General features: G+C 50.1%; 1 protein-coding gene across 1 annotated transcript; it reads left to right on the top strand.

The window, feature by feature from the left end:
• Positions 1–11,399: 11,399 nt before the first annotated feature.
• FOXA1 (forkhead box A1) lies at positions 11,400–15,103 on the top strand. Its single transcript, XM_061182472.1, has 2 exons — positions 11,400–11,471; positions 13,778–15,103. The coding sequence occupies exons 1-2, from the start codon at positions 11,400–11,402 to the stop codon at positions 15,101–15,103; spliced, it is 1,398 nt and encodes a 465-aa protein (XP_061038455.1).
• The last annotated feature ends 10,088 nt before the right edge of the window (positions 15,104–25,191 follow it).

Here is a 25,191-nt window from a genome sequence, read left to right as displayed (position 1 = left end):
AAGGACAAAGCCACACTGATGCAGGGAGAAAGCAGGAGGAGTAAGTACTCCTACTGTTCTGTCCTCCTGTTCTCCATGCCTGCATCATTATCCCTACTTTGGCCAAATCCAACTGGAAGTCCCATGGCAAGGAAAACTGGGTAATGTGCCCCCATAGAGATTGGCCTCTGGGGCAGAGGACAGAACAGAGGAGGGAGCTCAGAGGAATAACAGAGAATAACTAGCAAAGTCTACTACCCAAAGTTGCCTGTACTGCTTTAATCCACAGAAACTAATGAACTGAGACAGCTTCCCCTGCCTTAGGGTCCTCCCTGGCATTGCTCACCCCAGCCTGCTCACCTACTTTCCCTGTGGTGACCTAATTAACATATGCCTGGCTTCCCTCCTGACCCTGAACTCTGATTTGACTCTAACACCTGAGCTTACGGAGTTCAGGAATGGACCCCTGGGAAGCTAGCCATCACCCTTCCCTGGGGTATCTCAGAAGTCTGGCGCCAGGCCTGATCTCAGGGTTTTTAAGGTAAGATAAAAATAGCAAGCACAGAGCAGAAAGAAAAGTCTGTGAGTAAGACTATCCACTTGAAAAGAAAAGATACAAATAACACTAATAAGCCTGGTCCAAAGCAGGTGTACCTGGCTGAGAACTAAGGATTTATTTTTCTTGGAGGTAGTGGATGGTATTTGACATTCCAGTTACACTTTACACTTCCAAAGGGCTTTGCTTAGGTGTTCTCCAAGTATGGTAATGCACTAGAGATTTTGCTGAGTTTGGGGTCAGACCATTTTTTTCTAAAGGTAAGCATATAAGACTGTTGGATATGCTTTGTAGCCTAAACACTGAGCTTAGAGAACCAATGCTTGGTTTATGCTTAGAAAAACTAACAACTCTCCCTAAGTAAGCTGTAAAAACAGAAGCTGCATTTAGCTAGGGATCCCTTGCTGTCTGAGACTTCTGTGTACCAGCCCACTTCCCCTGAATGCACCTCCCCCAATACCAATCCAAGGAAAATTAATAAGCTTTGAAGATGTGTTGTTTTTCTGTCCTTCAGTGAAGGAAATATTTTATTTTATCTGCCTGGTTCTTATTACTAAGTGAAGCAGAATTCAAAAACTTACTAGAACCTTGTACACAGGACCTTCTTAGCCCATCCAAGCTCTGTCTGAAATATGTGGGCTGTTATTCATATGAGCTCCAGGGATTCACCCCAAAACTTTAGCTCTTCCAAGCCTCCTCAGTAGGAAGGGTTAATCAACTCATGAATTTTCACCTCATCAGATGAATCTATATGTATCTGGCAAAATCCTTTTGTGGCTTGGTCTTTTCATATACTATAATTATTTGTCTTGATTACACCTCAGTGCCCCACTAAGCTTTCTTGCACATGCAAAGTACTGTTTAGGGTCTTCAATATTTGAAGGGTCAGACCTAAGTCCAGCATGCTTGCTTCATTTCAGATGGACTTAGACTACCAGAAAGAAACTTTTTTATAAGGGAATCTATACCAAATAATGATAAAAGACAGGAACTAAAGTTTCCTTGCAGTAGTATTGTCTCAGGTTTTGAGGACTTTAGAAAATGTCTTAAGTGATACTTCTCCAAATGAGTCCTAAGTGGTTTCTTCTAACTCAGTCCATGACAGGGACAGTGGAAGTGGAGAGGGTGATCCCAGGGAGAAACAAAAAAAGTGTTTGGGCGAATCAAGGGTCCTGCTTTCTCACCTCAGTGCTCCCCAAGTTCAGGTGCTGAGGGTGGAATAGCCTCCCAGAAGCCCAGACTCACTCCCTTCACCTCTCCCACAGGGATGCTTCCTGGATCCAGGCCCCAGGTCTTGCCTGAGGTCACCGGAGCCAGGGCGATGGTTTAGGTCCACCTAGTGTGCCTGTGCCCCGTCGACGGTGGGGAGGGGGAGAAGCAAAGAAGGGCTTCTGGAGCTGGACCTCCCTCCTCTCACCGGAGGGTGGGGGGAAAGACAATTTGTCTGGCTGCCCTGGGCAGGTTTTGCGTGTCCTAGGGGTCCGGAGGCACGGGATCTCTCATCTCTTCGCCCCTTGAGCCTCCTCCTGCCAGAAAGTCCTTAAGGTGTGCCTGATGCAGCCTCCGGACCTTCATCTGCCATTGCCGGCTCCCCAGAGGGCGGCCCCGCGGCTCGGGGAGTTTGGGAGGAGATTCTAGGCAGGGTCACGATGGACGCCGAGACGTGGCTGGGCTTGCGGCCCTGTGCTCAATAGCCACGCAGGTTCTTCCTCCTCCCTGCCAGCTGTATCCGGGAGAGACCATGATTTCCAGGAGCCTGGCTTGTGACCACCTGGAAAAGACTGGTAAAAAGGGAGGGCTGAAGGCGCCTAGAATGCAGGTTCACTTTACCTGCCACTACGTGTTCCAGCATCCAGCACCGCCCAGGTTCCTAGAGTTCTGTGAAGGCGCTTTACTTTTGTTACCATTTATTGTACTTACACTCTGCACTCAACTGGTGCGATGTACCTACTAATGTGCCCATTTTATAGTTGAAAAAACGGAGGCTCAGAGAGAGCACGTCTCCTGCAGAGTACAGATTGGAATCCAGATCTGATTCCAAATCTGTGATCTTAAACATAAACCCTATTGTCCTTGTCGATGGCATGAACAAGCCAGGTTGGAGCTTGTGTAATGAGAGACTAAGACTCAGAGGCCCTCAGCCTCAGAGGTGCCAGCCCTGCACAAGGGAGTGTGCAGAGCGCTGCAGCTGCTTCCTAGCTGAGGAGGCTTTGCCTGGTCTTAGAAACTGAAACACAGCCTCTACTTTTGCTGCTGCTGCTTGCTGTCTTTGGAGATGCTGGGAAATGGAAAAGGGAAAGGCTTTTGCCCAAAATTAACGGAGAAACATAGACCACAAAACTAGAGCAAACAGGAGGAAAATCTTCTGCTACCTGTTGTCCCAGAGTCTTTGCCCCTCGCAGAGAGATGCTTCACCACTCCAGAAGATGAGTCACACCTCCTCACCCTCCATCACCAGAATGGTTTCCTTCCTAGGTTCACACAGGTCCTGGTTCCCCTGGGTAGGGTCTTCAGACCTGACTGTTGCAGCAGCCACTCCAGGCTTTGTTCCTACAAGTGACGGCTGCTGGAACCCAGGCATCAAGTCCAGGCTCCTCATTTATAAAAGGAGGGAACTGAGGCCCGAAGTATCTGTCTGGGTTCCCCAGCAAATTCAGGGTAGGTTGGAGGGTAGCCAAACTCCTGACCACGCCCCTCCACCCTTTTCAACATCCTGTCTGTATCTCCTCCTATCCTCTCCAGTCCAGGCTTCCTCCCTCTCCCATCTCTTGGGACAATGCCTTGGTTTATTCCCATTCCAGCACCTGAAGGAGTTTTAGAAGCTTCCGCCCCAGTGTAAACCTTCAACCCGAGCGCTGTGCTTTATTTATTGAAACCACTTCTCTTGGGGGGGCGTAAGGGGAGGGTCATGAGGAGGTCAGAGGAGAGTAGCCATTCACAATGGAAGGTATTTTGGCAGAAGGAGGCCAGTGGGGTGAGGAGAGTGGGATCCACCCCTCCGACTGCATCATCGAAAGCATTTGAAAGAAAACAAACCACCAGCAGATCTGTTAGAAGCCTAAGCCTCCAAGGTGGGTCGCGCTCCATCCAAGTGCCAAGCCCCTATCCCGGGCCGCGGAATCGGGGTCCCCGTGAGTAGCTGCCCCGGGAAGAAAGCGTGGTCTGAAAGCAGGGAGTTTGCCGCTTAGCTTCCCGGGCGGCATCCGAGCCTCGGCTGAGCTCACAACGCCGGTGCGGGTGGGGTGTAGGGGAACTGCACATCAAAGACACCAGATGCGGCTGGGAGGTATCGCGCTGCCAGGTGGCTTCCCGAGCGACAGCAGTCCAGAGGAAGAGGCAGACATGCATCCTCTCTCAAGGACTCCCACGCATGGTTTCATGTTAAATAAAACTTCAGGAGGAAAAGTTGACACGACGGGTCTCCAGTTAATACCTTGTAACAACATGGCAGGTTCTGAGAGGTTTGGTGGTCCTTTAAGAAAATCATTACATCCCACTGGGAAGGTGTGTAGACTAAAATGCTTTAGATCCTAAAAACAGGAAGACAATTAAGGTAAAAGCCTGATAATTTCGAGCGCGCTGCCACCTCCGTGGCGCGCTGAGCGTCTGGCACCCGGGAGGATCACATCTGTGACTCTCCCTGCGCAGCCCAGCCCTGTTCGCGCCCCGCCCCGCCCCCCAGGCGCCCCCTAGAGCCAGGGCGGGAACTCAGCGCGCCTCCCGCTGGAAGCCCGGGAGCACATCCCCGGACTAGCAGATCTGCTGCAAGCCTTTTTCTTCTCACTGCGTGGGATCGGCTTCATTTCTCGGACAATTTAAACACGGAGGTTTCCTTTACAGCTCCGAGTGAAACATTTTGCCTGATGGAAAGTTGATGGCGTTCTTTAACTTATGATCGATATCTTTATTGAAAGGTGCGCTGCTGCCTTTTCACAGCGGGGAAAGTAAAATATTTGCCTTGGGTCACACGTTGACGGCCCTAGATGGGCAAGCGCGACCACTGATTCTGCCAAAGGACAGGTACAGGTGAGGTGGGGGCATTTCCCATTTGATCATGTCACCACGATGATTTTGGTTTAAATTAAGCATTACTGCCAGGGAAAGAGCCATGCCCAGAGGGCCTGGAAGCCCGAGGATTCCAGGGCTCTGAGACCCCGGCCATTCTGCCAGAAATATCTGTCCATCCATTTGTTCATTCTACTGTCCATTAGTCCATTCATTTCACAGGCCCACCAGACTGAGATGCGTCCCTGGGGTGCTCTCACTTGGAGACTTTGGAGTCAGTGGATACAGTTTCTAGGCTCTAGCATCCTTTCCCGTCTGACACCAACCTGGCTAGTCTCTGGATTGGGGCAGTTAGTTCAGTGATTGAGTCAACAAATCTTCGTAGAAGTCTACTATGCTCCAGGCTCTGCTCTGGCCATGCAGACAACTGTGGTCCCCACCCTCAGAGAGCTTCTAATCCAGTGGGGGAGAGAAAAGAATGAAAAGACACAAATGGAATTTGCTGTCGAGGAGTGATAAGAGCCCGGCAGGAATTTAGAGCAGGGTGTGGACCTAAGGAGGGCAGACCTCAGTTGGTTGGGGAGGTCTGCAAAATCCTCACCACAGACCCAGGGAGGCTGCACCGGACTTGCCACAGGTAATGCCCAGTGTTGGCAGCTGCGTTTCCTTACTTTGATCCATTTACAGTGGGCAACCAGGATGGCAGCATTCAGAAAGTGGTGAGAGTTCCTACAAATTTTGCTAGTATCCTAGCAAAAGGGAATGCTGCCAAGGAGGCCTCTTCCTAGTGTTTCTCTTTAGAATCAAACTCACTGCAATGTGAGCTAAGTACCGGTTTTGCTCTGTGACCCTTAGGACAAGGAAAATCAAGCGGCTTCAAACAGATGCACTATTTTTAAAACAAAACTCTCCTCTGATGTTAGCTCTGGAATAGCTTGCTGGAAGTCCCAAAGCAGCCACTCAATAGTGTCCTCCAATCGAATTTTAATTTCAAATAATGAATGTAACCTCCCTCTAGTCATGCCATGCCAATCCAAAAGCACAATTTTAAAATTAGGAGAGAGATCAGGAAGCCAATACAATTGGAAAAGCCTGGCTATAATGCATTTTTACCCTTTTCCCCCCATGTGTAGGATATGATTTATATAATTGTTACAAAAGCATGTGTTAAATAGAACTATGTAAATTTGAGGGTAATCACATTTGAATAGCCCAAGTTAAACCACCAGGGCAGACTGAAGGGCCGTGGGAAAGCTCCTGGGTCTACGTGTGGTGGGGCGCGGGGCAGACGGGTGGATGGGGAAGGGGGCGGTTCAGGGACTGAGAAGTTAAACATTCGTCGACTGTTAGGGAAGGATTGAGGTTTAAGCTAACAGCCTCGACCCTCGGTTTCCATCACTGCTCCCTACTAGCGTGAGCTTCTGCGCATTTGGAGGAGTCGAGGTTCTGAAACACCAATGCCCAGGCTTCCAGCCTCTTAGCTCTTGCACAGCCGGAGCAGCATACGGGGAAAACGTCGGGATCTCAAAGTCCCCCACCCACCCGCCCCGTCGGTGGCACACAGTAGGGACTCATCCACTCTAGTCCTTTTCTGTTCTCAGACCTAAAAGTTTGTCACGTTTCCCTCGAATTTTTCAACTCTGAAGCGCGCATTTCCAGCTCCTCCCCCAAGACCCCGTCCCTAGAGGTTTTCAAGTAGCCAGAGGAAAAGTGTGGGCACCACTAAGCAGAGATAGCACTCCAGGGGCGTGCAGGAGTGAGGGGAGATTAGTTGGGACTGGGGCACTTCCTCCAGCTGGCGCTGACCGATGTGAATAAAGCAGTCGTCGGTGGTAACTCGGAGAAACAGCTGCCTGAAGACGCGCGACGGCCGTGGGGACCAGGCCTGGGCGGGGGGCGCTTTGTCCGCTACCCTCCAGGGAGAGAGGCTCCCGCTCTCTGCGAGGACCGACCAGACACTTCTACCTCCCAAGGCTAGTGATTGCTCAGGAGGGCAAGTCGCCCTTCCCAACATTTCTCGTTTGAATACATGAAAATGAGAGTTGCTTTTGGCAAGGAGATGCTGGCTCTCACGGCCAGAGAGACGGTTTTGTCGCCCGCGGGCGAGGCCGGGTGGGAAGTAGCTCCGGCTCCGGCATCCGGCTGCGGGCGAGCCAGGCCCGCGCCTCGGATCGCTCAGCAACGCGGCAGCGGTTCCAGGAGCGGTAGGGGAAGGGACACACCCAGTGGTAAAGAATTGGGATTCAAATGTTACATTAAATTTTTTTCAGTAAAGTGAAAGCCCTAGATGTGCATGTGTTGATCCACACACAGAAACACCGGCCAGGGCTGCGGCCGGAAAACTTAAGACTTCCCCGCACGTAACAGACAAGACAGGTTAAGGCGGTCCCGTGGCCCCTACCTACTGAGGGTCGGATGTCTTGTGAATTGTGAATTAATGTCTTAATTAATGACTTAATGATAGAAGGAAGGGCAGAGGAAGGACGGAAAAAAACAAAAGTAAAGGAGAAGAAAAGAGAGGCAGCCACGTAACAGGAGCTCGGTGCTTCTCTTCTGCCCTTCTGCACCTCGCACTGGTCCGGGCAGCTGCCGGACTCGAAGGCCGCGCCTCGGGCCGTTGTGGGCGCGAGGCTGACCGCAGGCGCGGGGGTCCGCCCTCTCGCGGCGCCCCAGCCCTTTCCCAGCTCCGGCACACATCTCTGTACTCGAAGGCCAGTCACAAGCAAGAGCAAACAGTTGCTTGCAGCGTCCCAGGCCTTCCTCAGTCCTAAACCGACCCGGGTCCCGGTCCCGGGCGACTTTGAACCGCGTGAAAGACGACAGATCTTAGTTTCTTTGCGTCTGATTCTCCCCGGGGGGTGGAGGATTTAAGCTTCTTATCCGGGTGGCGGGTGGGAGCCTGCGGAGGAGCAGGAACCACTCTGCAGCGAGCGTGGCTGGGCCCACGGCCGCGGCCGAGATCTGGCTGAGACTCGTCGGGGGGAGGGTTGGAGGGGAAAGGGGACAGACTTCTCGACCCCGCCGCCCCGGCCCTGCTCTCTGCCCACCCGGCTAAACGGTCCCGCTGAACAGGTAGGACCTAGTGCCGCCAAAGGCAGCCAGCTGGGCCCGAGGCGCGAGCCCCCGGCCTTTGCTTCCTTCTCTCACAGTCGTCACCCTCTGCTTCTCCCTGCCCCGGTGAAGATCTGCGGAACGGGCTCCCAGCCACGTTATGCTGGGAAAGCGAAGCAGAGATGGCCGAGTTTGGCGGGTGGTCCACGTGCCGCCGGCTCCCTTGGCCTTACTGCGCGGGGAGCGGACCCCAAGGGCTTAGGAGGCGCAGCTTCCGCGAAGGGCGGGGCCCCTTCCTCCTTCCTCAGTCACCTGGAGTACCCGCGCACCTCACCGTCTTGACTGCCCCGACTCCCTTCATCTAAGGAGCCTGCCCTCCCCGCTACCTGGGCCACTCCAGGCTCGCGCTATTCGCCCTGGCCCAGGTGAGTTTGGCCCGGGACGCCCCAGGAGCCGCCACATGGCTGCCCTCGGGGCTCCCTTGCCTCGAGTCCCCCCTCCCCCAGCCTCCCCGTGCTGAAGGAAGGTCTGGTTCCCCGGAAAGCGCAGCAGTCTTCTGCAACGAGTAAGGACAGGGCCTATTTGGGAGAAAAGGTTGGAAATGGCTGCAGCAGCCAGGCACGTCACCTGGCTGTGTACTGGTCAGCAACCCAGAGGCAGCAGCTTTGTTTTACTTATTTATTTATTTATTTGTTGTTTATTTTCCAAATCAAAGACCCAGCATGGCTCTGATGCTTCTTTTTTAAACCTCGGGGAAAGGACTGACAGACATCTGGGTACACTAGAACTTCACCTTCTAAACTTGTTAGGTGTCTTGGAATACCGCCCCTGAGATGGAGAGAGGCTAGGAGTTCACCGAGCTGCCACCTTTCCTTCTTCTTGGCCTCGGGCAGTCAGCTCTATGAACCAAAACTCTCTGGCTGAGGGAGGCGTGCGGGATTCCAATCTCGCCTGCGGGCGCTCCCGGGGGGCGCCTTCGGGAGGATTCAGCGTTCCCTTCCTACGACAGGAGGCGCTGTGATCGCGGGCATTCCTCGGGCCGCGGACCAGGGAACCCCCAAGCTGGATCAAGGCTCTAAAGCTGGCAGAGGCCACTCTTCACCACCGATCTTGGGCTGTGAAGAAGCCCTAGAGAAACTTCGCTTTGGCCATCCCCTATGAAAAGTGGGCGCTTGTTCCCCCTTAAGCTGATGTTTTGTTTTTAAGATGAGGCCTAGTAGGTTTGAGATGTGGGCTGAAAGGAAGAATATTTGATTTTCTAATTGACCCTCTTTACGGTTACAGCGTTTTGTTTGGTTTGTTTTTCCCTTAAAGCACGGGCTTTTTGTGCACCATAAAAGCTATTACTAAGTTGTTATTACCCATAGAAAATACCCTAGTCATGCTCGATATGGTTGAAGAGCCAAGAGGGCGTTGGAGAATCACCGCGGGGAGGAACAAGGAAGCTCATTAGCACTGAAAGTCCCCCCTCCCCCCATCGGGCTGAGGAGCCTCAGCATCCGTGTACTTTACAAATGAGACTGAGGTCCTGCTGCTGATGGGAACTTTGCACAAAAGAATTAGTTTCTGACTGTCGCCCTGAGAAATATGTGCAGACCCACACATGTGCAGATACATTTACACAAACTGATAGGACTGACTTGCAGTCACAGGGACAGGCTGCAGTTGGGGAGGGCGCCTGCTCTACTGAGTTCCAGGTGGATTTAATTTCACCCTCATTTCTTTTCTTACAATGTGACGTTTCTCCCCCCCACCTTTTTTTGTTTTAAAAAAAAAAAAGGAATTGAATCCAACGCTTTTATCTTTTTTATTTCCTTAACTGCACATCTTCACCCTCTCGTGCTCCCCTGCTGATTTAAGAGATTTGTTTGGTTCAAGGATTTAACGTGATTCTCTTGCCAGATTTCAAGGAAGAAAGATTTAAAAGAACAAAGCTGGGGGGAGGGAGGTATCTGTTTGGAAGACAAGTTAAAACACATTTCTTAAAATGAGATTAATAACAGTTTAAAACTTGGCCAAACAAGAATATTTTGCGGATTCTTAGTCCTTTTAGAAAGACTTTATTGCTACTTAAAGAAACCTAGTGGTTCTCGGAAAGTACAACACATACATGGTCACACACACACACACAAACTCAGAAACTCACACACGCACCATGGTGCAACCTCTCACCAACTCAGTGCTTATCACCCAGTCACTTTAGTTGGTCCTCCCCAGGACTTGTGGGCAATCCACTACCCAGAGCCTCATAGGAGCCAAGAGGCTTTGCTTGGAGGAGCACTTCCCACCGATGTCCAGGACTGATTAGAAACCAAGAGAACACCGGGGGTCCCAGCCTGGCCACTCCAGATCAGAGATGGGACCAAGCACCGCCGTCACCACCGCTGGCTTCGGCCTGGCACCTCTCTAGCCGAGCGGATGCATTCCCGTGCCCAGACTCTCCCAGTGCGTATTTAGGAAGATGTCCCCTCCCCCTGACCTTTCCCTATCAGAAACCAGACTGTCGCCTCCAGCTTAGTCCCCGAGGCTGCGGAAGGGGGGCGGGAGGAGGAGCTGGGCAGAGGGAGGACGGCCCGACTCGGGTCCGCCTGCCCTATCACACAGACATCTGTTCTCAGTTTCTTCCTCTTTATGATCGCTACAGATGACAAGGGGGAGTAGAGCGGACCGAGGCGGAAAAAAAAAAAAAGTTATGTCATAAAGATATAAAACGGTGCTGTGACTCACCTGCTGTTAGCCGCAGGTACGGGTTTCGTGGCAGCGTCTCCACTCTGCTAGCCAGGAGCCCGGATCGGCCTAACGTCACTCAGCTTGGCTCAGATGGCCGAGTTTCTAGTGACGGGGCAAAAGTGGGGCTTTTTCCTTTATCAAGCCTGTAGACCGGGGCGGGGGCGGGGGAGTGGGAGTGGTGGAGGGAGTCTGTATTTTCCAGTCTCCCGCGGTTGAACTTTAGGTCAGGAATCAGAAGGGCGGGGGCTGGAAGCTGGCAGAAGAGTAGGAGGCAGGAGGGGCGCGGGACGGGGCCGCCGCAAGGGCCTCCGGAGGGCCGTTGGTCCCCCTGGGGAGACCCTGGGGTCATGTAGCCGCACTTCCCCGCGAGCCCGGCCTCCAACGCCACCACCCCCAGCCCTTCTCCGGCTGCGACGTTCTCATCCAGAACCCTCGCTAGACCGCCCGGCCCCGCCTATTTTTCTTTTTTCCTCTTCCAAAGGGGGGTCACACACACACACACACACACCCACCACCCCATTTCCTTCTTCCCCCAGCCTCTCGGCTTAAACCAATTACGCCGCTTGGCAAACAAAGTGAGGGTCGGGTTTGGGGGAGGGGGCTCGGCGGGAGGGGGCGCAGGGGGCGCGCGCCGCGGCGGCGTGGCTGGGCGGGAGGCGCGGCGGCTGGACTGGCGGGTGGCCGCCTCGCAGGTGCACCTCGGGCTTTGTAGGTGCGAGCGTCTTTGTGCGGCGGACAAATGGGGAGAGGACGAGGAGGTGGGCACTCGAGCGACGTAAGATCCACATCAGCTCAACTGCACTCATCTCGCAGAGGCCGCCCGCTCACTTCCCGCGGAGGCGCTCCCGGGCGCCGCGCTCCGCGGCCGCCGCCTGCCCCCTCCCGCCCTGTTGCCGCCGCCGCCGCCGCCGCGCACGCCGCGCCCCGCAGCGCCTGGCTTCCTCCTCGCTAGGGTGGCGTTGGGCCGGCGCGGGCGCTCAGTTGACTGCAGCTACTCCGCTCCCCGCCCCCCGCCCCGCGCGGCTGCCAGTCGCTTCGCACAGGGCTGGATGGTTGCATCGAGCAGGGTGGCTCCAGGATGTTAGGGGCTGTGAAGATGGAAGGGCACGAGAGCAGCGACTGGAACAGCTACTACGCCGACACACAGGAGGTGAGAGGCGGGCAGCAGGCGGGGGGTTCCTGGAGCCCGTACTGGGGGAGGCCGGGCGAGGCGGGCCCCCGGCAGGGCGGGGGGGCTGGCGGACTGGGGGCGCCTCCTCCGTGCCACCGGTGCCTACCCACCGGGTTTAGCCCAGGCCGGGCCTGGGCCGGGCCTGGGAGCCGGATCCGCAGCCCCGCCGGGGAACTGGATCCCGGCGATCGGCGCTCAGAGAGGGCGAGACGGTTTTAGAAACTCTGGCTTTGAAAACACGCGCTCTGAGACGCACTTGCCTCTTCCCTGCCGAGAGCGGGAGCCAGAGCCCGGACCCGGGTCCCGAGCGCGGGTTGGTGGGCGGGCGCCAGCACGAGTTTGAAGCAACTTTGAAAAAGCCAGAATTCGCCCGCAGGGCGGCCTCTTCCTTCCGCAGTTGAATTCTCAGGTGTCTTCTGATGAAAGCGCGCAGCCGCTAAGTTGAGCGTCTTAATAATGAAATGATTCCGAAATTTTGTAAAACTTCTTCAAATGCCGTTTGGAGAGAAGTGTGCTCCTTCCTCTCTAGAACCGCTGGGTGGCGCTAGTGCGAGCTGACTTTTCCTCCAGCACTCCGGGCGGGCGGAGAACCTGTTTCTCTTCATTGTCCCCTTGGTGGCACGTTCATGTGGTTTATTTTACAATGTGCACAAAGGGATTGCGAGGAAAACCAGGTACAGGCAGGACCACCACCTACTAAAAGTATTTGTCTGGAAATAGCTGGCGATTACCCTTCAATAGTTTACCATTATTGAAAACGTTTACTGAAACTGTCTTGGATAATCTTGGGAAGAGGAAAAGAAAAGTAAAAAATACTTTAAGACATGGACAGAAAAATATAAAATCAGGAAATATTTTCATAGTATATCTGTTTCATGGTTAAATCGGTTTGTTCACCTTTTATGTTTTCAAATAAAGTCATATTTTCTGATGAAAATAAATTTAAGGATATCATTATTTTTATTAAATCAACAGAGAAGTAGTTTTTATATTTCTGTACTCTATATTTTTTAACATATCTAGTGCATTCTCAGATTGCTATTGATAAGGGTTTTCTCCTACTGATGATTTAAGAAAGAGCTCAGAACTCTTCCTCAGGTTTAATTCAGATACAGTCATCTCCAGTCACTAGTCAATTAAATTCTCTATGAAAAGAGCTTCTTTACAGGTTAAAACTGGGAACTAGGAAGTAGAATAGCGTTAAGAGAAAATAAGCGGACTTTGATTTTGGAATTGTAAAGTATTTGAAACTATTCGTATATAGTTTGAAAAGCCAGGTTTTGAGATTATCAGCGGCAAAATATCAGAATGTGGAAAAAATATGATTATTTCTACAAACTGTGTCACCAAAATTTTCAAGCCTTAGGGGCCTGGAAATAGGTAATGAAATTAGTGCAAGTTTATGAATGGCTGTAAAGTCATGTTAAAGTTAAATGTATGTAGTGCATTGATATTATTATGCACCCTTCCCTACCCTTTCTCCTATTATAGATCTATTCTTAATTTTTTTCCAAAAGTTACTTAACTTGTGAGTTTTTTTTCCCTTTTAAAATTACAATTGCTACAAGTAGATGGAAAACACTACTTCTAAATATAATAAACAACAAAAAGTCACCATTTGGTGAAAACTGCTAAGACGGTAAAGCCAGTTGTTTGGAAATGTTTGGTCATATGGCCAGGGATGATTTGCTCTATCGGGGAGAGTTTAATTAACGGCCACCCCGCGCAGCCCAGGCCGCTACGTGGTCAGCCGGGCCTGGCAGGCTTAGGTGAGATGGGTGCCGAGCTGGTGCTCTTGCCCTCCTGGGGGCGGGGGCGGGGCTGCACCGCCATACACACCGTACCCTTAAGGTGGAGTGAATAAGCAAAGGATCAGAGATTAATTCTGTTTTCGGAGTTTTAACTCCTTTTAACCAAAAGGGCGCTTTGCCGAGGCCGTGCTGGGGTGGAAACTGGGATACCGCCTGGCATGGATAGAGGCGACGTAGGGGCCCTAGAAGCCGGCCCCCGAGCCTGGCGTGTAAGGCGATTACACATCTTCCTGGGGACATATTTTCTGTGAGCTCTTGTCTTTCATGCCTGCGGAGATAGGATTTTTCCCCTGCCGTGCAAGACAACTCTTTGCGGGTTCTGGGGAGGGCGCCCGACGGTTTGCCCCTGGTGGGGAGTCCTATGCTTTGCAGAAATGCTCTCCTCTTGTTTTTGGATTTGCCCCGGCCGGTAGGCCGCCTGCGCCCACTACTAACTCCGCCCTTCGGGGCCTCTTCACGCTGTCTCCGCTCCAGGCCTACTCCTCGGTCCCGGTCAGCAACATGAACTCGGGCCTGGGCACCATGAATTCCATGAACACGTACATGACCATGAACACCATGACCACGAGCGGCAACATGACCCCGGCTTCGTTCAACATGTCCTACGCAAACCCGGGCCTTGGCGCCGGCCTGAGCCCCGGGGCGGTGGCTGGCATGCCGGGCGGCTCTGCGGGCGCCATGAATACCATGACGGCGGGCGTGACGGCCATGGGGACGACGCTGAGCCCGGGCGGCATGGGGGCCATGGGCGCGCAGCCCGCGGCCTCCATGAACGGCCTAGGCCCCTACGCGGCTGCCATGAACCCGTGCATGAGCCCCATGGCGTACGCGCCGTCCAATTTGGGCCGCAGCCGGGCTGGTGGTGGCGGAGACGCCAAAACTTTCAAGCGCAGCTACCCGCACGCCAAGCCGCCCTACTCGTACATTTCCCTCATCACCATGGCTATCCAGCAGGCGCCCAGCAAGATGCTCACACTGAGCGAGATCTATCAGTGGATCATGGACCTCTTCCCCTATTACCGGCAGAACCAGCAGCGCTGGCAGAACTCCATCCGCCACTCGCTCTCCTTCAACGACTGCTTCGTCAAAGTGGCCCGCTCCCCGGACAAGCCGGGCAAGGGTTCCTACTGGACGCTGCACCCGGACTCCGGCAACATGTTCGAGAACGGCTGTTACTTGCGCCGCCAGAAGCGCTTCAAGTGCGAGAAGCAGCCAGGGACCGGGGGCGGGAGCGGCGGCGGCGCCAAGGGCGGCCCTGAGAGCCGTAAGGACCCCTCGAGCGCTGCCAACCCCAGCGCCGACTCGCCCCTTCATCGGGGCGTGCACAGTAAGGCCGGCCAGCTAGAGGGCGCGCCGGCCCCCGGGCCCGCTGCCAGCCCCCAGACTCTGGACCACAGCGGGGCGGCGGCGACAGGGGGCGCCTCGGAGTTGAAGACTCCGGCCTCCTCGGCTGCACCTCCGATCAGCTCCGGGCCTGCGGCCCTGGTGTCTGTGCCCCCCTCCCACCCGGCGCATGGCCTGGCACCCCACGAGTCCCAGCTGCACCTGAAAGGGGACCCTCACTACTCCTTCAACCACCCTTTCTCTATCAACAACCTCATGTCCTCCTCGGAGCAGCACAAGCTGGACTTCAAGTCGTACGAGCAGGCGCTACAGTACTCGCCCTATGGCACCGCACTGCCCGCCAGCCTACCCCTCGGCAGCGCCTCGGTGGCCACGAGGAGCCCCATTGAGCCCTCAGCCCTGGAGCCAGCCTACTACCAAGGTGTGTATTCCAGACCCGTTCTAAACACTTCTTAGCTCCCTGGGACTGGGGGTTTGTCTGGCATGGCCATGCTGGTAGCAGGAGAGAGAGAGAGAAAGAGAGAAATCAACAGCAAACAAAACCACACATACCAAGCCGACAGCAGCATAGTAAAATCCCAACTATTTTTATTTTATTTTTTTGTGCACAATCTTTCCCCTAGTACAAAAGACTGTTACTTTGTTACTGTTGTTCCGAACGCTTTGTGTATATTACTACAAAAAAAACAACCCCAAACCAACAAAAAATTTTCCTGCAAAGTTTAATGATCCAAAAATGTATATATATAAAATCCTCCTACTTCCTTGTCCCTCTCCCTTTCTTTCCTCTTCCACCTGCAGACGTGTTCTAGTCTGTGCAGGATTTATTTAAAAAAAAAAGAAAGATGGTCAAGCTTGTAAAATATTTGTTTGTGCTTTTTTTTTCCCTCCTCACCTAACCCCCATCCCCACATACACACACACAGGAGTTTACAGGTCTGTGGCAATACTCTTTTAACCATAAGAACTGAAAGGGTGGAAAACAAGTAGACACTAGGGCTGTTAAAAGTATTGAAGGACAATGCTGCCACTATGCAGCAAAACATAAACAGGTTATAAACATCAGAGCCACTTGTTTTTCAGCTTACATTTCGGATACATTCAGATAGCAGATGTCTTAAAATGAAATACATATATATCATATATGAACTTATGCACATGCTCAGCTATGTACATCTTCCATATAGTTACATAACATATAGCGGTGATAGGTAGGAGATATACATGCTCTTGAAAGAGTTGCCTGACCAAGAAGTTACAAAGGCACCCTCCTCCCCTCCTCTCCACCCATATATAGCCCTGGGAATCAATTCCTCGAGAATTGCCCTCCTCAATAACTCTGTTCCTTGCTTTACAGAGGGCCATGGTTTTATCATTCTGAGGTCACATAACGTGTAAAATTAGCTTCTATGTATCCATACCATTTAAAGGATATTTTTTCCAGAAAAAAAAAGGGAATATTACAATGTTGGAGGAGAGATAAGTTATAGGGAGATGTATTTCAAAATTTGGTTCAAGATTCCAAAATCCAGTTGATTGTGGTCATTTTAATTATTGCCATCGTGTGCTTGTTTCATTCAGTGTTAATGCACTTTTCACAGTTGGACATGGTGTTAGTATAGTCAGACGGGTTTCATTATTATTCCTCTACGCTTTCTCAATGTTAATTTATTGCATGGTTTATTCTTTTTTTCTTTACAGCTGAATTTGCTTTAAATGATGGTTAAAATTACAAATTAAAATGTTAATTTTTATCAATGTGATTGTAATTAAAATATTTTGATTTAAATAATGAAAATGATAAATTTTAAGCCGTGGAATATGTTCTTGATCATTTGCAGTTAAGGACTTTAAATAAACCAAATGTTAACAAAAAGAGGATTTCTGTTATTTTCCTTAATTAAATCCAAAATGGATATTCTGAATATGATATTTTTCAAAGTCCAGGCACTGAATATAAATGACAAAAAGGAAAATAATCTAAAAAATTTGTTTTGTTTATGTTTATTATATGAACATCTAGCTAGTAAAAAGCAATTAAGGAGATTCAATAAAAGTTGATAAATAAAAAGGTAGATAAACTGATTTAATATCCTAAGACTTGAGATTTTTAAGATTCTTTATTCCCAGTAATGTTTACTTCAATTTTTGACAAGGTCTTAAGCCTTCTGTGTTTCCTTTGAGCCTTTCCACAATAAACTCAAATATTATTATTTTAACTACCTTCCCCCCCTTCCCCAATGTATCATTTTCCTTTATCTGAAAAGTATTTGAGTAAGAATAAAATATCAGATGTAGCTGATAAAATTAAGTTGTCTACCACAGAGGATCCGGAACCCTCTTTTTATTAAAAGAGCAGCAAAATTTAACCATCATGGTAGCTTTAGAGGGGGCCCGGGGAGGCATGAGTTAATTCATTCCTGCAGGGGAAGCTTTGTGCCACCGGGACATTTCGGGGTTGCTGCTATTTTGTATTTTGTGAAGATATTTTTTTAAAATATTGTTTCTAATTTTTTTCGTGAGAGCTTAAAACTGATGATTTGTTTGCCTTCTAAGAAGCTTTTAAATGCAGCTTCACACCCCTACAGTTGGTTGAGATCACAAAATCATTAATCTCCTTTGATAGTAGGCTCACTTTCCAGTCCACCTATTTCTTTGTAAGCCTCGTTCGGATTGACATCAACAATAACAACACCAGCCCAAGCAGAGGCTGGCCTGCCTGAGCCCTTGTGTATGAACTCCATCCTCGCCAGGGCTTGAACTTGGACAGCCTTTACTTTGATCGCCCCACTCCTTACCGCGGACAAGATAAAAAGAGCTGTGTGAGTCCCTTAATTATCGCGTAATTGCCTCCCCAGATGAGAGAAGGGGTGCCATGTAGCACTTGAGAAAAATTCAGAGATCCAACCCCCGCTCTCACTTCAGCTAATGAAAGGAGGAGATGGAAATTACTGGTTTGAGTAATTTCACAATCTAATTTAGAGGCCTCTCGGAAGGACGTTAAAGTCTCAAAGAGAGGAAAAAGCTTTCAATCCCAATAGTTATTTATATTTATACAACCGGCAAACGTTGGCAAATTCGAATTCCAAAAGTAATATAAAGGCGTGAGCTTGGGCCTCGGAATTTCACCCGGCCCCACTGAACCTAAATCGTCTAACTTTGTTCCCTTCCCTCTCTTTAACATGTTAATAATATCAGTGTCTTGCATTCACCCACCAGGCTGAAGTCGGCCTATTAGCTCTTGCTCTTACTTGGCGCAGACGTTTTCAGGGTTTGCGGCGGCCGAGGCGCCGCGGGTTTACGGCCGAGGCCACTTTGGAGACCTGCCTGGGGAGCTAGCCCTGTGGGTGGCGGGGAGCGGGGCTCGCCTCGTGGGCTTCTCACGCGATTTTCTGACCGCTCCCTCAAGCCACCACTGGGCGATGCCATCTGCGTCCCGTGCGTTAGGGAGCGCGCGGGCTGGGGTCGGGGCGGCCGGTTGCCGGGTAAGGAGGGCAGAGAGAAGGACCGCAAGCATCTCGAGGTGACAAGTGCAGTTAGTTCTTCATTGTTTGGGCATTTTCCCCTCCTAGCGAATAAATCTTCTGTTGAGCCCGAGACCTAAAAGTCAACAAAGAAGGCCAGGCGCCTCGTAACCACTCCTGCGGCTCCAACGTCCGCGCTGCCGCGGCTGCTCCCGCTGCGTAATCCCTTCCTCGGAAACCCGGACACACAAACGCCGGAACGCCCGGGGCCAGGGCGCCGCGCCCCAGGGCCAGGAGGAAAACATCTGTGGTTTCGAGGGAGTGCTGGGACCCTCCCGGAGCGCGCCGCCTTCCCGCGACCCCCTCCCACCTCCCTTTTCGTCCTGGAGCGTCTATATTTCTTCACCTCGGAGGCTCCTGCAGAAGAGGGCCGGAAAGGGGATGCTGATCCCTCAGCTGCGGTCCACCGGACTCGCTTTATTTAGGAATTTCGCCCGAGGTGGGGGAGGGGTCTCCAGAGGGGAGGGAGGGAGGGAGGGAGAAGGGAAAACCTTCCTTTAGACCCAAGTGCAAAGCTCCGGAGGCCCTCCGATCCACTGACTACGCCACCGAGCAAACATTTTTAGAAAACAAGAAAAATGTTTTGAGAGTGAGTATAGTGCTGGGGAGGGGAACTTCAGATGTTACCTTCACCTTGTCCCAGCCTGAAACATTTTTTTTAATGGATTAAAAAAAAAGGCAACTAAATTTAGGGAAGAAGAAAAGCTCACCAGTTCTGCTCAGAAACTACACAACTTAGAAGTGTTCCCAAGTAGAAAGCAGCTCAGTGTTTCCTACACGATAGCTAATACAGTGTTTAAACCAAAGATAAAATTTAATTTCCATTGTCCCTTGGTGATCCCCTCATTGTAGAATAAACTGGTGAAAATTATTATGGGAGGAGGGATTAAACAAACAAAATCCTATTAAAGTTCTCAACTTCTGTTTTCATTTTCTGAAAGCTAGATACCCGACTGATTTCACTGAAAGTATAAAAAACATTATTTTACTCAGGAGTCTAACAGATTTGAATAAGCCATAGCAGAAAAGAATTCCTGGAGTGATAAAATTTTAAAACTTTGTTGTTTTGTCACTTTAAAAAATTGATCTCAATTCCACGAAAATGCTTATTACATTTCTTTCCAGAAAACTCCTGTGATCGATACAAATTCCTTTCAGTGGAGGCCAATGTAGGAGACCTGTAGCCCAAATTAATTAACCTTTCCTCAAGATCAATTGGTCTTCTGTTGATTTAGCAGCAATATTGTAGAACATTTAGCTATAATGTATTTTAATGTGATACCTCAATATGTCAAGAGGAAAAGCTCATTGAAAAGATAAAATTGCTTAAATTATGTAATGGATATTTAATAAATTTGTAAAAATGTTTTACTTTCAAAAATTAAATGTTAATTGCTTATTTGAATTGTAGTAAAATGTGTTTGCAACTAAATGGAGTTAAGATAATGTCTAATTACTTCAAGGTAATTACGTGCAAAAAGGTGATTATTTTTAAGCTACCTTGGGCTAAATAGGAAATTAAATTATGCTGAAATTTAGAAATAAGATGTTCCTGAACCGAAAGAATCATTGGCATCTGCAGAAACTCATGAGAGTAAAAATGTAATTAAATGAAGTAACTTGGAAGGTTTTACAATCTTACTAATTAAAAATACAATCCATTTGGGAAGATATAAGGTTTTTTAAAAGAAGCCATTTATTCAAGTTTTATTTTCTACCGATGATCCAATTTACTGTATCCAAATAACATTTAATAACAGATTAAATATTCTGACTTTTTCTTCAAATAGTAAAGTTTGAGGCCATAATGTTTCCATTGGTGTTTCTCTTTTTAGCTCCTAGTCTAGCTCGTTTCATTGAACTTTGGACAGCTCAGACTGCAGCCCTCACCTTTTTTTTCTTCTCCAGCCATCATACTAGTAAGCAATTTGGGGCTGGAAAATACCCATTCAGTTCAACTTTAACTTGTAAAATGCATGCATTTTCCTACTTATAAATATATTTTTTAATCTAAGAAAGGGGAAATCCTCACTTGCTACCTTTCTTTTTCTAACTTCCTCATTTCTCCAGTTGTTAGCTGTGACTGCGCAGTGTAAGAGCAGAGCTCATGATGAGCGTGAGCTCCCCTCTGCAGCCCTGGAAAGTGAGGAGCATCCCTCCTTCTAGATGCCACTTCCTGATATTTTGGGGTTCTCTATGTCCTAGTCAACTTAGAGTATAAAAGCAGAATATTCTCTCTCAAAATCCGGGAAGGAAAGGGCTTGAATGGAATAAATGCTTGAAGACTTCAAAATTCAAGTGGGATGCTAATCAAGTCACATCCAGATCAAGTTCAGACCCGGGCCAGCACCACTCAGTGTGAGGTTACCTTGGGTTGACTTTCTACTTCTTTCCTCAACTCCTCTTCAAGATTACACATCAGGGCCTTTTTCTTTTCTTTCTTTTTTAATTCCTGAAACTAAGAAAAACAACCTGGAAATACTCCTCCCCCAAAGCATTGCCTGGAATTAGGGAACAATGTTTTCAACTGGAAACCTTAGTTTCTTTCCCCTCTCTCCCATAAAATTTCGGTTACTCCTATGCTTGTCTAATCATGTCCCAGGTCAGTTTTCTGTCTCTCTCTCTCTCGCGCGCGCGCTCTCTCTCTCTCTCTCTCTCACACACACACACACACGGAGTTATTTTAAAACAAGCAATTTAATGAGAAGAATGTAAGGGGCTTCGTGGGGGTTTGTTTCGTTTATATATTTAATTTTAAGGACCCATTATGCACGAGGGAGGAAGGAGGCTCCCGCCTAGCGCTGCACTCCTGCAGAATTGATTTTCTTTGCGCGATTCCGGTGACCGGGGTGTTTCTGGAACGTTCCCGTAGTTCTGGGTCCCATCTGGGAGCCTAGTGCTTCAGTCCCATAGCCCAGCTACAAACGCCTAACTCAACTCCGAGGGCCACCTCCTGCCTCGTTCTCCACCGCTTTTTTCCTAGGTGGAGGCTGATTCACAAGCTTAGACTGCAATGAGCCGTATTGCAGCGCAGGGCACCGGCCAGGTTTCCTCGCCTCTTGCTGGAATCACACTGCCTTCTGCTGACACGCGCTTCCTTTGTGTTATGCCTGGCTAACATACTAATGGGGCGGATAACCCAGATCATTTGAGGAGGGGTGGAGGGGGTTGGAGACACGGAAGGGAGAGAAGGGAACCGAACGGCTCTAGCTGCTGACCCTTGGGCCAACGTGCTCAGAGGCGGGCAGGCGGGCGGGCTGGTGGGCAGGAGGGGGAGGGGTGCGCGGGTTGCGAATCCAGGTGGGGAAAGTTTACGTTGAGGGCGCTGTAAGCAAACTTAAATGCCTGCACCAAGTATTTAGAAAGGGTGACCTGATGCTAATGTGCTGTCCTGCGTTCGGAACTGCGAGGCCCGGACGCCACGGACTCTAGAGAACCTGCCCCGCTGGCCGAGCGGCCGTGCGCCGGCTGCCGAGTGTCCGCTTCCCCGCCCCGTCTTCCGCCCCACCCCCCTGCCCTGAGCCGGGTCGCGCTGCTCGGTGTCCTCGAGCCACAGGTGAAAAGTTCTAACTGCGTGTCGCACGGGTGCCCCTCTCCGAGGTGTACACCTTCGCAGACTCATCAAGCTCTAGATAAGCCAGCCACCTTAGATGCTGGGTTCCAGCGACTAAAGACTTCCAACCTCCCCGGCCCGCTGCGCTCAGCGAGAGCCCTGCCTTACCCGGCCTCACCTCTAAAGGGCTGTCTGGTCTCCCACTCGGAGCCTTAACTCATTAACCACGGCTGGAACTCCTGCGCTACGCCACAAAGTGGGCACGAGGAACCGCGACCCCGGAGCCGGAGGCCTGGGGCCCCAGAGGACGCTACCTCTTGGCGCGGGCCTGGTCTCGGGTCCCAGCCTCACAGCTCGCACGGCCGAGACCCCTCTCCGCCAGGCCTGCGGCCCCGCCCGCCAGACGGTGCCCGGGCGCCCCGAGACATATGCTGTCCGCAGGCCGCGCGGCCCGACGTGGTGCTCATTGCAAAGGCGGTTCTCAGCCCATCAAAAGCCCAGGCTTTCTTCAGCCGTATGGGCCGCGAGGTGAACAACAATGCCCGGGCCCCTTCACTTCAAAAGCGGCGATCAGGGGAAAGGCTCCCCTAGAGAATTTTTTTTTTTTCCTCCTTAGCTTTTCATTCCTGGTTTAAAAAAAAGGCATCAGCAACTCCAGGGCCCGGGCGAGCCTAATGCCCTTTGATGGGGATTGAATTCATTATCTCCAATAACACAATTGTGCTTGGCCAACGAAAAGAGCAAAGCAGAGCTCTATCCCGCCCGAGGGGCCCGGTCGGGCGGGGCGGGCAGGCGAGGAGCTCTCCTGGGACCCGCTCGTAGGCGCAGTCGCGGCGGGCCCGGCGGAGATGCTACACCCACTACGCGCGGGGGCGCGGGCCCGCTGGGAGGCTGCAGGACCTGTGGCGCCGCCCGCGGAGGCAGCGCGGGGAGGGGGCGGGGCGGCTCTCTGGCTTGATTTATTTTTCGTGTCTCCCTTGCAACCATTCCCCGAGGGCGGCCCCTCCGGCTGGGTGTTTACTCTCTTCCCTCCCGGCCTCCAGCTGTGAAGCAGTCCCTGGAGCCCGGGCGCGTCGGCCAGAAAGGACGCCCCTGGCTGAGCGCGAAGGGCTTCCAACATCCTGGCCGCGCCGCCCAACCCCGGCGCCCTCGGCTGGGAGCCAGCTTTACTCGCAACCCAGCACTGATAAACCGGGCTTTAAATCGCCCCTGCCCTGGAGCCCCCTCCGCTCAGGCTCTCCCCACTGGCTTTCACACCAGCCACCCGCACTGATGGCGGAACAGCGCCGGGAGCCTGAGCCCGGACGGCGGAACACCACGTCCGGTACCCAGACGCTGGGTCCGAGCCCCGGGCATGAGGCGCCGTTCCTTCCCTTCCGGCCTGGTGGACAGTGTCCCGGACCCCGACATCCACGCGAGCGCCTCCTCCCGAGTTCCACTGCCAGCCTTGCCCTTTCAGCCTCCTCCAGCCCCTGCTGTCCTGAGTGTACGCAGGTGAAAACAGGGGCTAAAACGGGCACTATTAGGTGCCTCGATTTCAGGTGTGTGTGTGAGAGAAATTCCCTAAGACTCATGAAGACTTCTCTATGGTTTACTGTCTAAAATTCAACTTTAAGTCATTTCATTACTAGGCATACTTCCTACACAATCCTATTTCCCCCCTCACTCATTACTGAGGACAGTATGTATTGCAGTTTCATTTCAGTCAGATAAAGTATAATAATAGAATTTAAAGTATGTTTGTTTATTTTTGCAAGAATACATAAAATGCTCTACGGTAGTAACTGGGTTAGGATTAGTCGTCCCTCGCCAATTAGTCATGACTATCCCAATCTTGAAGCAATTGACTCTTCACCATTCTCTTCAGGGAATTAGAGCCAGCCCACATATACTGTAGGAGATAATATAGATAGGTAGACAGCTATATATGCCAGCATACATATGTGTGTATGCACACACACAATTACATACGCTGATTTAGAGGAGCATACCTAAGATCTTTCTGTCCTTATGACTATCCCCAAAGCATGAAAGCAATAAATTAAGTGATCTGTTGACTTGGGGCAAACCAAGAAAAGCATTTCAGATTTAAGACTTTCAGCTAGGCATTATTCTCATCAGGAGATATAGGAATTTAGTTATTTAATCCCCTTCAGCATTAAGTGGTGAAAACTTTACAAATTTAGCCCGTGTAACTCTGACCACTCCCTCCAATTTTTAGGCCTAGGTACCTGGTGGAGGTGGAGGAGAAAAGTCCATTGTGATAGGTAATGTTGAAGAGAAGACTTCAGTTCTTTTTCCATCCCCTTTCTTTTTTTTCTCTTCTTTTTGTCTTATAGAACAGCATCCTGAATATAACTTACATTAAAACATGTATTTACTTTTGTGAAGACTTTATGGTTTTCATTTACATCAAAAAGTATATAAAACATTTACTTGCAGATACTCTAAATCTCTAATAAAGAGGTCTATGGGTAATGCTAATCTTTAGATGAGTTATCAAACTCCAAATATGTATTACAGATTGTCAAGGAATGAGTGACTTCTCTCCTTCACCCTTACCCCACATTTTATTAACTTATTAAAGAATAGGTCTGAATCTTGGTGACCTATACATTTACAGTGTGGTGTTACTTAAGTCACCTTTTATAAAATCTCTTTTGTAACATCAAGTGGAGGTTTAATCTTTGTCCTCAATATGACATACTATTCCACACCTGGGGAACTGCTGTGTTTCCTTTGTCTATTCATTATCACATGTTTAGAAATACTGGGAAGAGAAAGGCATTTATACAGGGTAAAGATGTCAGTGACTTGGATTTTACAGATTAACAATTTGAATAAGAGTTTAACATAACATGTACGACCAGAATAAATTATATATAGGTATAGCTATTTGGGGATTAATTTTTCCAACATTTTGAGGACTTCAGAGTAACCACATTCTGGACTCAGTGTAAGAACCATCCTGTGAGTAACAATATGTTCAAAACAACCACCAAAAAAGCTTTAATTCTGACATATATCTGTCAGACCACAGAAGCTACAGGACAGTCCTGTGGCTTATCACATAAACAATTTGTCTAGTGCCAGAGCACACATAAAGGATTATGTGACTTCAGGTGAGCAGGGTACCATAGGATGGATGAATTACTGAACAAAAGATACCATGATTTTCATGTAGATGTCTTCAACTATGAAACAAAATTAGGAGGGAAGGAAATGTAAAGCATTTCAGTAAAAATGAGAATTTAATGTTATCTAAAGTGTAACCCCAAAGCATATTTTAGCCTTGAGATTCACTGCCTGGGACTATAGAATATGGTAATGGAAAAGACCGATTTATTATGCTTTCTACTCCACTTACCTGTGAGATTCCTCCCCTCAGAGTTTTCACAAGTCAGGTCCAGAATAGATTTAAATGTCAAGAATAGAAGGACTCCCACTTCTTGAGTTTATCAATGTAA

This window comes from Eubalaena glacialis, chromosome 2 (genome assembly GCF_028564815.1).
Source record: "Eubalaena glacialis isolate mEubGla1 chromosome 2, mEubGla1.1.hap2.+ XY, whole genome shotgun sequence".
In the NCBI taxonomy this organism is placed as follows: Eukaryota; Metazoa; Chordata; class Mammalia; order Artiodactyla; family Balaenidae; genus Eubalaena; species Eubalaena glacialis.
This window is presented reverse-complemented; position numbering and strand designations above follow the sequence as displayed.